Source organism: Macrobrachium rosenbergii, chromosome 41 (genome assembly GCF_040412425.1).
Source record: "Macrobrachium rosenbergii isolate ZJJX-2024 chromosome 41, ASM4041242v1, whole genome shotgun sequence".
NCBI classification, from domain to species: domain Eukaryota; kingdom Metazoa; phylum Arthropoda; class Malacostraca; order Decapoda; family Palaemonidae; genus Macrobrachium; species Macrobrachium rosenbergii.
The window spans coordinates 56,207,550-56,221,259 of record NC_089781.1 but is presented as its reverse complement, the minus strand read 5'-3'; the positions used below and the strand labels follow the sequence as shown (position 1 = coordinate 56,221,259).

Sequence of the window (13,710 nt, the reverse complement as noted above, 5' to 3'; positions counted from 1 at the left end):
AGGACTGAATCAACAGAGTGGCAATGATGAGTTGTTCAGAATGATTAAAATTTTCAGTGGAGAAGCACGTGCTACGATATGTAGATGGAAAAGTGGGTGCGGGGGATTTGTTATGGCTCAATAGTTGTTTAATATTTTTATGACTGGCTCAGTTTAAGTAAGAGAAAAGAGGTTAAACAAGTGTTAAGAAAATGATGCCCATGACCACTAGGAATTTTTTGCCAGAGGCACTGATAGCAACATAGAATCTGGTGAAGTAGGCATCTGTTGGTGCTTTGGCAGACACTGTTACTTCCTTGGGTGGCCATCCAGCTCATTTTTTCTCCAGCTGCAATAAGAATAGCTCTGGCTGCTTTGCCAAACTTGTAGCAATAGATGTGGCCGCCTGTACAGTGTTGGTTCATTTGTCATTGCCGTTGCCTTGATCGCCCTTAGCCTCACTAATGACAACTCATCTCTTTTCTTCAATATGTTTGCCATGGGCGTACCTTTAGCTTTGGGAAAGCCAGAGCAGATGTTAGTTAGGAGATGGCACATCCATCTGAAGAGGTCACCTTCTGTGGCTTCCCATCAGCATCAAGTTGGCAATATGAGAAGATTCAAGTTTGTCCCAGGATACCATCACAGATGTGCCCTCCCAAGTGGTATTGAGAAAATCGAGGGCTCGTCTGCCACGGGTGTTCAGCAGGAAGGAGTACTCCATCATTAGGAACTGGAGGAGTTTTTGCAGGTGTTCAACCAGTGCCTGATGTGGGGGAAGGCCAAAGCAGATGTTAGTCAGGAGATGACACAGCCAGCTCCCCCTGAAGAGGTCGGCCTTCCGTGGCTTCCCACTGCCCCTGAAGAGGTTTGCCTTCTGTGGCTTCCCACTCTCCCTGAAGAGGTCTGCCTTCTGTGGCTTCCCACCGCCCCTGAAGAGGTCTGCGCTCTGTGGCTTCCCGCCGCCCCTGAAGAGGTCTGCCTTCTGTGGCCTCCCACTCCCCCTGAAGAGTTCTGCCTTCTGAGGTTTCCCACTCCCCCTGAAGAGTTCTGCCTTCTGTGGCTTCCCACCACCCCTGAAGAGGTCTGCGCTCTGTGGCTTCCCACCGCCCCTGAAGAGGTCTGGCTTCTGTGGCTTCCCACTCCCCCTGAAGAGTTCTGCCTTCTGAGGTTTCCCACTCCCCCTGAAGAGTTCTGCCTTCTGTGGCTTCCCACCGCCCCTGAAGAGGTCTGCGCTCTATGGCTTCCCACCACCCCTGAAGAGGTCTGCCTTCTGTGGCTTCCCACTCCCCCTGAAGAGGTCTGCCTGCTGTGGCTTCCCAATCCCCCTGAAGAGTTCTGCCTTCTGTGGCTTCCCACTTCCCCTTAAGAGGTCTGCCTTCTGTGGATTCCCACTCCCCCTGAAGAGGTTTGACCTCTTTGGCTTCCCACTCCCCCTGAAGAGGTCTACCTTCTGTGACTTCCCACTCCCCCTGAAGAGGTCTGCCTTTTGTGGCTTCCTAGCTCTTCGTTGGGCGAGTCGGTAGAGCTGCGGACTGTCACTCAATGGACCGGAGTTCAATTCCCAGGCCGGCTGATGAAGAGTTAGAGGAATTTATTTCTGGTGATAGAAATTCATTTCTCGCTATAATGTGGTTCAAATTCCACAAGAAGCTGTAGGTCCCGTTGCTAAGTAACCAGTTGGTTCTTAGCCACGTAAAATAAGTCTAATCCTTCGGGCCAGCCCTAGGAGAGGTGTTAATCAGCTCAGTGGTCTGGTAAAACTAAGGTATACTTTTTTTTTTTGTGGCTTCCCACTCCCTCTGAAGAGGTCTGCCTTTTGTGGCTTCCCACTACCCCTGAAGAGGTCTGCTTTCTGTGGCTTCCCATCAACATCAAGCTCTGGAAGTGTGAGAAAGAATTCAAGCTTCCCCCAGGATACCCTCACAAATGTGTCTTCCAGAGTGGTTGCGAGAAGATCAAGGGCTCATCTGCCACAGGCATTCAACCAGAAGGAGAACTCTATGATTTTTAAGAACCAATGGAGTTCTTTGTAGGTGTCCAACCAGTGTATGTTGTGTGAAGAGGGAGTCTAGAATTGACTTGAGGACTTGCTTTTCCTTCTTTGTAGAACTTGCAACATTTCAGAGATGGATTTGTATCTCCATTCTATGGAACCTGACAGATGGCTCAGTTGTCCAGAAGAGTTGGCCAGATGAAAGTTCACCGCATTTACATTTGAGACTTTGATGCCATCTCATATATGCTGTATCCTTTGCGTGATTGTTTGTAAGCAGTAGAAAAATCTATCAAGAGAGATAGCCAGAGCTTAAATGCCGTATTATGGCCACAAGTGGCTTTGCTTTGGTAGGATCAGTAGAATTTAATCCATTAGTTGCCAACGGCTTAGCGTGAGTACAATGATTTTTCGACCAAGTGGAAGAGAACCGAGAGCTTTTGTGAAGGAGTGAGCCAGAGGTAAGTCCCAAAATTAGTATGTTAGTGGTTGGTTGTTAAGTAGGGCATGGCTGAGAACCATGCTGTCTACCTTGTCGCCCGAAGGGGTCACATGTGATTCATACGAAGGACGCTCAGAACGCACTCGGTTATTGATGAGATCTGATCCATTTTAGATAGAGTGAGCAGACAGAAATGTGGTTACAACAGTAGGCCCAGTGGTGACCCAGGTCAGGTGATGAAAGCGCAGATCTTACAAGTTCTCTCTGCTTTCTGTCATGTTATTTTCGCCTTTCCGTTTCCTCTTAATTGATAATCAAACAGCTATTCTATGGAAGCCTGCTAAAATTAATGGCTCTTAATTACTTTTACGTTTGGATGCTTCCTCGTTTTGAATAATGGTGTGATAATTAAGTTCCGTTAATTCACAGGGCTTATGGTATCATGAATTCAACATAACTGTAATCCTGTATTATCTTTCATTCTTAAGAGCTTCACGGTTTAATGGAAAATGTGATGTTGTGGTGTAGAATAGATAGGGAAATTAGATAGAAAAGAGAGAGAGAGAGAGAGAGAGAGAGAGAGAGAGAGAGAGAGAGAGAGAGAGAGAGAAAGTTAGGAGAGAGAAGGAGAGAGAAATAAGAATAAAGAGAGAGGCAAAGAACACAGTGATAACGCCCAAATGCTGTTGTATCGTGTTATCAATACGCAGGATGTTTACATGAACCATTGCAGTATATCGTGTTGAAGCCATAAAAACAGTCGTAAAAGTGAGAAATAATGGCCTCGCGATTGAAGCTAACCAAAACATGAGTCAGCACAGTCTAAATGCTTACAGTAGCTGATTCTATAGCCCCGCCTTCTCAGGGAGGCGTTTTCGTGGAAGTTCCAGGAATTTGGGGGTTGGCTCAAGTGATGTACTTCTTCAACCTCCAATCAATTATGTTTGGGAGGGGTCCTTCACACACCCTCCTAAGATCACCTCCTATCAAGTCCTCTAAGGAGAGATTTGAATCACACCCACTACAGTCCTTCCAATCAGCTACTTGAAGGGGAGGCCTTGCTGATTAATCCTTCCAATAAGGCTAGAAGGAGGTGGAGATTGCAGGTAGCAAGTTTTTCTTAGGGTTCAACGAGTTAGAGACCTACGAGGAGAGCAGAGTTCAGAACTGTGTCCTTCAAGGGAGAGTACGTCTCCCCTCACTTCCGTGTTCCCTATATAGACTGAGTCAAGAGTGATTCGTTTCTATCATTGTAACTTGTTAATTTTGTACTGATCTTTATAATACTAAGTACTAATTAAAGTGAAGAAATTACCGATCTCGTCTCTATACGCCTTTCTGAGAGATATCAGTACTTAAAAATAATAAACATACAAAGATAGCACATCATCCGCGAAGCGATCTGAAGGACACCTCGAAAGAAACCAAGGTAAGAAGAGAAAGACTAAAATCCATACAAACATACAACAAAGAACATAAAAAGGGAAAGTAATCCCTAACAGTTTAGCGTTTTTTGTCAAATTTAGGAATAAATTAGTCAAACTCACTTCAGTTGACTATAAATATTCAGTTCACTTTTCGGTTTATGCAAAACATTTATATTCTTTTAGTAATCGTTAAGTATCTCTGATTTCAAGATCTGTCGAAGTTCTGTTAGTCCTTTATCATAATAAAATAGTAACCCTTCCAACTTTTATCCACAGGTGAAGGAGTGACCAGAATCTATGACTACTATACCTTCTATATAGATGCGCTCAAAATGTTTGACGTGAGTTCGAATTCTTCCAGTACTGACTGACTATGACTTGTCATAGTCGGCAGGTATCGTTATGTTCATGTTTTTCATTTTATTATTTTCCTATCAACAATAATATTTTGTGAAGATATGATAAGTTTCACTTTTTGACACTTAAAATCTGGGAGTTATAAGTTGCAGGAAATGATTTTGACAAACCCTGTTGGCACCAAGAAAAAGTGTAGACATTTGTATCTCAGGTGTCGAGACAAATCTCAGACCGTTCCTCATCAAGTAGACATATTTAAGGGGAAGAAGAATAACACTTCCTTCTACAGCCTTCTTATCATCAAAAGTCGTCTTTTTTAAAACATTCAGGGAATAGTGATTTGTCTGCATGCATAGATATATTCAAATAAATCAATGAGGCTACCCATGCTTTGGACCTAGTCAAACGAAACCATTCAACTCTTATTATTTGAACAGGGGTTATTATTATTATTATTATTATTATTATTATTATTATTATTATTATTATTATTATTATTATTATTATTATTCACAATGAGCAAAAATGTCTATGGAATGAGTCTAAAAAGACTGACTTCAAAAGTTTGATAATACTAATGTTACCGATAATGATGGCCAGCGCTCTAGCAAGACTGGATGATAATCATTGTCCAGTTTATTATTTTCATGGAACAAAATTGTCTGGATAAAAAAGTGCTCTTTTTTCTATTGTGTTTCTATAACAAGAATGAGAAGTCAAGCTACTTTAAAGAAATCAGTGAATATTGGTTTCCGTGTCCCGTTTTCTCATTCTATGTCGACAAACAAATTTATGAATTTGAACGTCCAAATCAGGGACTTTGAACACTCATGTGAATGTCCTAATATTACCAGAATTGCCATTCTTGAACAGAATGATACATAGCAACTGCATGGATGAACGTCAAAAAATATTGGCAACTGGATAATGGATAGTATTAAGGTTGATTGCTTTGTCACCTCAGTTTCAACCGTGGAGGCCTGGCAGATGACCTTGTTTTAAAGCCAACTGGCAGTGGTCACTGACCTTAGTCAGCAAGGAACTGCACACTACAATGACCTACAGTCCTTAAGTTTATCTACCCAAACATATTTCTATGAACTCTGCAACATTAATAGCAAAAGAAAAGGTTTTATATTGGGGTAACAAAGAAAGATGACAGACTCGGAATATGCAGATGACGCCGTTTTCATCTGGGAAACAACACAAGATTTACAAAGGTTGGTTAGTGGACAACATCATTTCTCTAGAGAGACTAAACTCAGTATAAACGTAAGGTAACAGAAATAATAAGGCTACAGAGAACATTAATGGACTCTAATCTTTCAAATATTTAGAAACAATGGTATCCAAGGTTCTCTTGAGTTAGAAAGTAGTGAAAGGCTTAAAGAGGTAAATCAGACAAGAGACGGGCTGAATAAGATTTGGGAATCGAATAGACTGAATCTGCATGCAATAGTAAAATTAAAAAGGATATTAGGCGTAAGATGGCAGAATATGATTAGAAACAGAAGTTCCACATGTATCTGAGATATACTGATTTGGCTTTACCTTAATAAACAAAAACTGGGATTCATCGTATCTGCAGTTGCATGGTAACAGGAGGAAATTCTCATTACTGAACTGAATTTTTCACCTTATGCTCTAAGGAGGTCTGCTACCTTTTGAAACCAGTATTATGCCAATGCTAAATTAATGTTAAATTCTGAACTGGGTTACATACTGCAGCCAGTAACTCAGTGGTAGGCTACATGATACTTAACAATACCATGGAAATTTACAGTTTCTAAAATATTTCTTGTTAATGCATAACATTCGAGTAACGTATGATCCAAAGGTCAAAACACTGAAAAGGCCACCTTCTTCAAACAGTCAAATTTCTCATGCGGAGACGTCATCAGTCAAGGATGGAGGCTCCTTGGCCACTCTTGGTCATTTCCAGCAACTCTCTGGGCTCCATGAACTTTGTTGACCATAATGAGAGTACCTTTCTTGAAGTGATTCAGTTGCATGCCCAACTCCTCAGTTTCTGTCCAACTGAGAATAGTCATGTCTAAATCCCTCTGTTTAAACTGGTTAGGCTTAATCTGTTAATAAAACACTGTCCAACGCTTCAGAAATCTGGATCTCTAACTGCTGAATTGGACTCTTTAGGATCCTGCAAGTATAAACCAAAATTAGCTTAAAGGATCATGTGCCGAGAACTGTTTCTGGTGTTTGAAACTGAGGAATGGTGCAGATTTAACATCCTGAGAGTAGGCTGCAAGATTTGCACAAAAGCCTTCCAAGTATCATATATATCCTGCCATATTTGTCCTGCATATTGTAAGCAAAGGATGAGATCGGTGTACATATATATATATATATATATATATATATATATATATATATATATATATATATATATATATATATATATATATATATATATATATATATATATATATATATATATATATATATATATATATATATATATATATATGTATGACTTTTTATCACATCACCGTGATTCATATACAATCAGTAAGCTACAAACGTCCTTTAATATCCAATTCGCTCTACCTCGGAAATAATATATTTTCATATATGTTACTGAAGGGGATTTTTTTTTTTTTAGTTGATAATAAGTTCGTCGTCCCGTGGGCTCGAACCAGCTAAGGACAAGAACTCAGGACTACAGTGGACGCATGTAACCCTCGCGGCGAGTCCTTCCAATTATCCGGGATAATTGGAAGGACTCGCTGCGACAAGAAATTTATGGAAAACTTTGTAGGACTACAGATGCCCTAACAAGAAAACTCGATAGAAAACTAAAAAAATCTTATTGATAGCAGTGACTGGACTAATAGTGCACGCAATGACTGTGTTATAAATTTATCAAGTAAACAAATAAGTGAAAATGTTGTGAGTGCACTCGGATATGGTTTATCCTTCTTTATATCTAACAGACCCTCAGCTTTAACGATTGCGTCGTCATTATGTGTATTTGAAAAACATTGTGATATTCCTCAAAATCATATTGATATAGTTAAAGGTATCATTTATGGAGCTGCGAATGTTAGGCATGAAAGCAATTTCCCTGCTCGGTATAAGAAAAGCTTGACCGACCTTAAAAAAGACAATACAATCCACATCACAAAAGCTGATAAATCGAATAGTATTGTAATTTTAGATAAAGTTGACTACATATCACGTACGCAAGCCCTACTGGATGATGATACGACATACAAAAAACTAACAAAAAATCCCCTTGATCAAGTCATAAAAAGTTTCAACAGCACAGTGAAAAAAAAATCCTTAAAGATAAAAAAGAACTAATAGGTCAGTTGTCGGTAAAATTTCCTTCGTTACCTTACTTGTTCGGATTAGTAAAAACACACAAAGAAAACAATCCTATATATGCGGCCTATTATCAGTACTGTTGGCTCAATATCATATAAACTTTCGAAATATATTACCAAATTCTTGTCTCCGTTACTTGGAACTATCTCAGATTCTCACGTATCTAATAGTCTAGATTTAGTTGATAAATTAAACAAAATCACTTTTTGTCCCAGTGATAGATTCGTTAGTTTTGATGTTTGTTCTCTTTTTACTAAAGTCCCTATAGATTCCATTTTAGAGTATCTTAGTAATGAATTAATCCATCACGAATTACCTCTACCTGTAAGTCATATCATTTCTCTCACTAGGTTGTGCATTTGTGATTGTAAGTTTATATTCAATGGTGCATTTTACCAACAAATATTTAATATGGCAATGGGCAACCCTTTATCCCCACTTCTCTCAAACTTGTACATGGAATTCTTTGAAAAACGATATATACCTAATATCATTTATACTCCTTTAAAGTGGTATAGGTATGTTGACGATATTTTAGCTGTTTTGCCTGCTGGTATTGATGTAAATGATTTACTCTGTAATTTGAATAACCAGGTACCATCCATTAAGTTTACGTTAGAATTAGAAAAAGACAATTGCCTCCCTTTCTTAGATGTTTTAATACATAGAGAACCATTTCAATGTAAATTCAGTATTTATAGGAAATCAACCAACAACTTAACTTATGTCCATTTTTATTCAGGCCATCACCTCAACATCAATATATCAATTTTTTCCTCTATGTTTTTACGAGCCTTTGCATTGTCAGTCCCCAGTATTTGGATACAGAAATTGAATACATAAGAAAAATAGGGACAGATTTATGTTATCCTTCACATATACTAGATATTTGTTATAACAAAGCCCACAAAAGTTTTATAGTGAAAGTAACATGAAGAAAGAAACCCCTAAGAACATTCTTAGCTTGCCTTATTTTAGTGGTTTTGAAAATATAAAATCATTGTTAAAACTTTTTAATGTAAACCTCGTTTTTTCTTATAATAACACACTCAAAAGAATGTTAATAAAAAATAGCCCTAAAGAAAACAACATATATAAAATTCCATGTTTGGATTGCCCCTCTTTTTATATTGGCCAATCTAGCAAAGATTTAGATGTACGTCTTAAGCAACATAAGTATTCAGTCAAAACTGGACAAGCATCCAATGCTATATTCATTCATTTAAGTGAAAACTCTCACAGGATAAATTGACTAAAAGTTCAGTGATTGCCAGATCGAAAGATTTCTCTTCAAGAAATCTATTGGAGTCTGCTATTATCCAGCTTACTTCGTTGTAATTTTAATCTTAGCCCTGGCATGTATTATTTGGACCCCTGTATTAGAAAAATGTTCAAGAATGACCTAAACGATAAAATCACTGACTTAATTACAAGGTAGCTACTTGATATATATTTTCTATATATCCGTATGTTTAATATAATTATTTTATTTGTAAAAATGTTCATCTTGCAAAAAGTTATTTACAAAAAAAAAGAGAATTATTGTGTTGTACTAAAAATTTTTAGGTAGTCAGTCACGAACCTGTAAAATCTTTTAATTGTCCTGTCCCTGCTCCTGAAAGGTTGATCCTAATCCTTTGTAAAAGCCTCTTAAATATTTAATCCTGTTTTGGCAGTTCTACTAATTCTTCAATTGTGTTGGATTCCAGGTACAAATGTTTCCTTTATTATCCCCATCTGTCATTTATACGAGCTTCCTTTGTAAACATACTTTTATATTTCTTCAGTCTGCAAAGTAAAGGACTAGTGTCGAAAGGCCTGCAGCACTCCAGTGTTTCCGTTTCCTTCGTGGATTTTATCTTTATATTATATATATATATATATATATATTATATATATATATATATATATGTATATATATGTATATATATATATATATATGTAATATATATATATATATATTATATATATATATATATATATATATAGTATATATATATATATATATATATATATATATATATATATATATATATATATATATATATATATATATATATATATATATATATAATATATAAACTCTGGTGACTCTGGTTGAAGGTGTCTTTTTTTCAGGATTCTGGTGTCTACGTCTTCACTGATCTCACAGTTGAAACAAGACCATGTGAGAAAAGAGGTAAGTCTAAAAATGCAGTTTGTATTGTCCACTTGCCATAAGGGTACTTTTAAGTTTCAGATGAACAACTCGTATATAGGAAAATCATGAAATATATTTATTACTTTTTGCAGCTCTTTCTAATACTGATAAATCACACTATAGAACAAGCAGTACTGCAGCAGTGATTTTATGGTAGGATTAGCAAACAGGAGCAGATTCATTGAGACTGCAGTTTTCAAAAAAAAAAAAAGTTTAAGCCCAGTAAACAGGTTAGGAGTACTACTGAAGTATATATTATAAAAAAGTTTACTCTCGATTGCCCCTAAATGATTTTAAAAACGGTACTTTCATTTTTTGAAAGCAGCAACTATCAGGAAACGAGATTTCATAGATTTTATTTGATTTATTTTTTATCTGATTTTGTGGTTCTGATATATGATTATTTGCCTAAGTAATTTTAGGCGAACACATATTCCGATTGACTGAGTCAATGAAACAAAATTCTAAGCAACAAATTATTTGAGAGGGAGAGAGGATGTGTACGTGTCTTAAACTCCATATTTTTCCAAACGTTATTTCACTACACTGGGCTTAAATCTTTTTTTTTTTTTTTTTTTTGTATTTTGCTTATCTAAAGAAATTGTAGTTTATCATGATTAATCACTATAATTGCAACTGGCCCAATTTGTATTTGGAAGTGATGTGAAAAAATCGAAGGTCAAAGGTAAGAATTAAATTTTGTATATAACATAATTAGCATAACTCCAGTTAAACTACATGGTAGGATAAACTCATTCTCAAGACACAGTAGCTCCTGAACAGGCCACAAAGTCCGTAAGTACAGGAATAAAAGCTAAGTAAGTCCCGACGAAGGATACTTGCTGATGCCATTATTAGGAAAGTTATCCTTCTCTCCAGCGAAAATTATCTTAAAGGTTCCATAAGCAGGAATAATATCTCCTCTCCAGGGGAACTATTTCATAAGAGATATTGCTATGCTAAGAAACCTCCTCTCTAAGAAAATTATGTTATAGATACTGCTTTTAATCAAATCAACTTCCAATACAAAGTAATTCTTTCATGCGGACTATTATTGGGAAAAATAAATTCCTCTCCAAGAAACTTAAACATGCCATAATTAATGATAATAACCTCAGCTTTAAGGAACTTAAGAGATCCATTGTCAAGACATGTAAACCATCTCCGAGGATTAAATACTTTTTGTAGTGTTCTAATTAAGAAAAGCACTTCTTCAAGGAACTGTTGGTGCCACTGTTAGGAAAATGACATCAACTCCAAGGAAATCTATAGACGCCATAATTACGAGCATGAATTTCCACAAAACATATTTAGGGAAAGCCTCCTCCTCTTCTAGGAACTTATTGCATAGGTGCTCTTATTATGAAAACTTACCGATTCTCCAAGGAGTCGCATAAAATGTTATTTTTGTTTCAGAGCAATTTCACTTCATCGCTGAGGTTGCAGCAATTGGTAGTTTTGGTAGCTCGTTCCCGAGCAGTTCTGGCTTTGGCGGAGGCTTCGCAGGCCCGCCCCAATCCACTAGACCCCCCAACTTTGAGAGCGATTCATTCTTCGATAAAGAGTCGCCGCCATCCGGCAGTGAGGACGAAGCACCAAGGACGGATTTCCCAGAAACATGGCTTTGGGACGTTGTTGTTGTTCCGTAAGTTTTCTGTATCAATGATTCGTTCATGAAATTTCCTATTTTACTGTATTGTGACGTTTTGTGTCGCTTCCTTCTTCTAATAATCTCGAGTGTTAAGCAAGCTCGACGCGTTTAAGTTGTTCACTGATGACATTTTTGCTCAGTTTTTTTAATGATTAGATTTCGTTTTCATATATTTGACACGATCAACCTGGAAGCAGGTGGTTGACGGGTGATGGTTGTTTCAACAGTCTTTTTCGCAGAAGTGCAAAATGCTGTTCAAATGTTTAATCATCTAAACCTGATAACTTTGACTATAATAGGTTATGTAATGACACGGTTTTAACAACACTGTTGTTAGGTTTTTAACAAGCCATGTCCCTGAGAATTTTGAAAGTTCGATGGTGACTTTATTATGTGGGAACTATTGAACTCACCAAGAAAACTTCTCAGGACAATCTTACTTTGATGACTGTCTGTTTTGGAACGACCTCTTCCTTCGTTGTAGGAGTCTTGAGGTGGGGAAAAGCCGGCTCCTTCTTTCTTGAGTTTTCAAGGTAAATTGCCCTTGAAGCTTGAAACTGAAGTCTGGTTACCTCTGTTCCTATTCTTGGTAATAAGCTTAAGTAGCATTGGTAGAGAATTGTAAGTTGAATCCAGCATTAGTAGAGAATTGTAAGTTGAATCCAATTTCACAAAAGCTTCCTTGATTCAGGGTGGGGTGCTTTCTCTACAGCACATGTCGTGACGGTCGTGATCTCTCCAACATTGACGTCACACCCGACACCAAGTGGAAAATATTGAAAAAAAATTAGATGAGCATGTAATTCATTATACATGCTTGGGGAAGGCTGCCATCTTGGTAAGACCAACCCATTGAAATTCTGGTGAGTTACTAAATGAGAAACAATGAACTAAAACAAATAAAACACAATTTGAAAGGGAACATGGTTAATATGGTTAAATGAAGAAATAAACAAAATTCTCACACACTCCCGCCAACATTAAAGTGCAATAACACTGCACAAGAAAAACTAAATGAAATGAAACAGAACCAATAAAGAACAAAAAATAATAATACTTTTGACACAGACTTTACATTTGTAATTCAGCACACCACTTGTGCATTTTAGACCTGCAAGTAGCAGCAGCAATTCTTTTTGAAGGAGCTCTGCCTCCAGAAGCTTCATGAATTTGATGATCATCCCTAAGATTAACAAAATTATTAGATTCTGCATTAGAGATAACTACTTCATTAACTTCATTCTCCTCAACAGGTACTGTATCCCTTTCTTCAGTATCATCAGAACCATCCAACTTCTCTCTGAAGTTGCGTGTGAGAGAAAGTTCCATTGGGTATAAATGACAAATAGAGTGATGTACAATTTGTCCATCGCCCCTTTTGAGGCTAACACTTCTGACTTTATTGTCATGACCTACAATTAATTCTAAAACTCGGCCAAGCAACCAGTACGGTCTAGATTTATTAGGCATCTTAACTAACACCACATCACCTGCACTTATTCTGTTTTCCCAGTTCCTTTGGTGCAGATCTCTGCAGTGCTCTCTTAGACTCAGAAGATAATTGTCGTACCATAATTCTCTAAAATGAGCAAATATTTCATCTCTTGATGACAAGGTTGATATAAAGGATTCTCTGGAAGGAGGATCCTTTTCCCATAACAGTTCATCTTTTGGTTGTCTAAATAATAAGTGGATTTTGGCATTGTATTTAAGGAAACAGTTTGGTGTTATAGCTTCCAAATTATTTTCGGAAGATCATAGGTCAAAGGTCTGGCATTAATAGCTGCTTGAACATCTGAAATAACAGTTAAGAGCTCAAAATAAGAGAGCCTTCCTCTGCCAACTGTCTTATACAGACACCCCTTGACTGTTCTGATAAGTCTCTCCCAAGTTGCACCAACCCAAGCTGAGTACAGTGGAATTTTGATATGTTGAATGCTGTAGCACTGAAAATTTTCTTTAAACTCATCACAAATTAAGGCTTTTTCTAACACAAGGCAACCTGTCACAAAGGATTTTGCATTGTCACTGTATATGTGAGTAGTAGGAATACTATAAATATTGACAAATCTTAAGAAAGCTAACACAAAACTGTGTGTTGACATGTCTGGAACCAACTCAATGTGTATGGCCCTTACATTTAAGCATGTAAATATCAGCAGATACATTTTGGTATTTTCTCCCTGTTCATTTTTAACCCAAAGATGTCCAGTAAAGTCCACTCCAGTATGCTGGAAGGGTTTGACTAAATTAACTTTGTTTGGGAAGGTTAGTCATCTTGGGGTAGCGAAACGCTATGTTATTGAATCTCTT

The 13,710-nt window shown here is 37.4% G+C and overlaps 1 protein-coding gene across 1 annotated transcript in view; it reads left to right on the top strand.

Moving 5' to 3' along the window:
* Nucleotides 1–13,710, top strand: part of LOC136826867 (alpha-1-inhibitor 3-like) — a 132,583-nt gene that overhangs the window by 89,099 nt on the left and 29,774 nt on the right. The window contains exons 13-15 of the mRNA XM_067084375.1: nucleotides 4,121–4,185; nucleotides 9,665–9,725; nucleotides 11,163–11,391. Coding sequence (XP_066940476.1) covers nucleotides 4,121–4,185; nucleotides 9,665–9,725; nucleotides 11,163–11,391 — 355 coding nt within the window. The remainder of the gene's footprint in view (nucleotides 1–4,120; nucleotides 4,186–9,664; nucleotides 9,726–11,162; nucleotides 11,392–13,710) is intronic.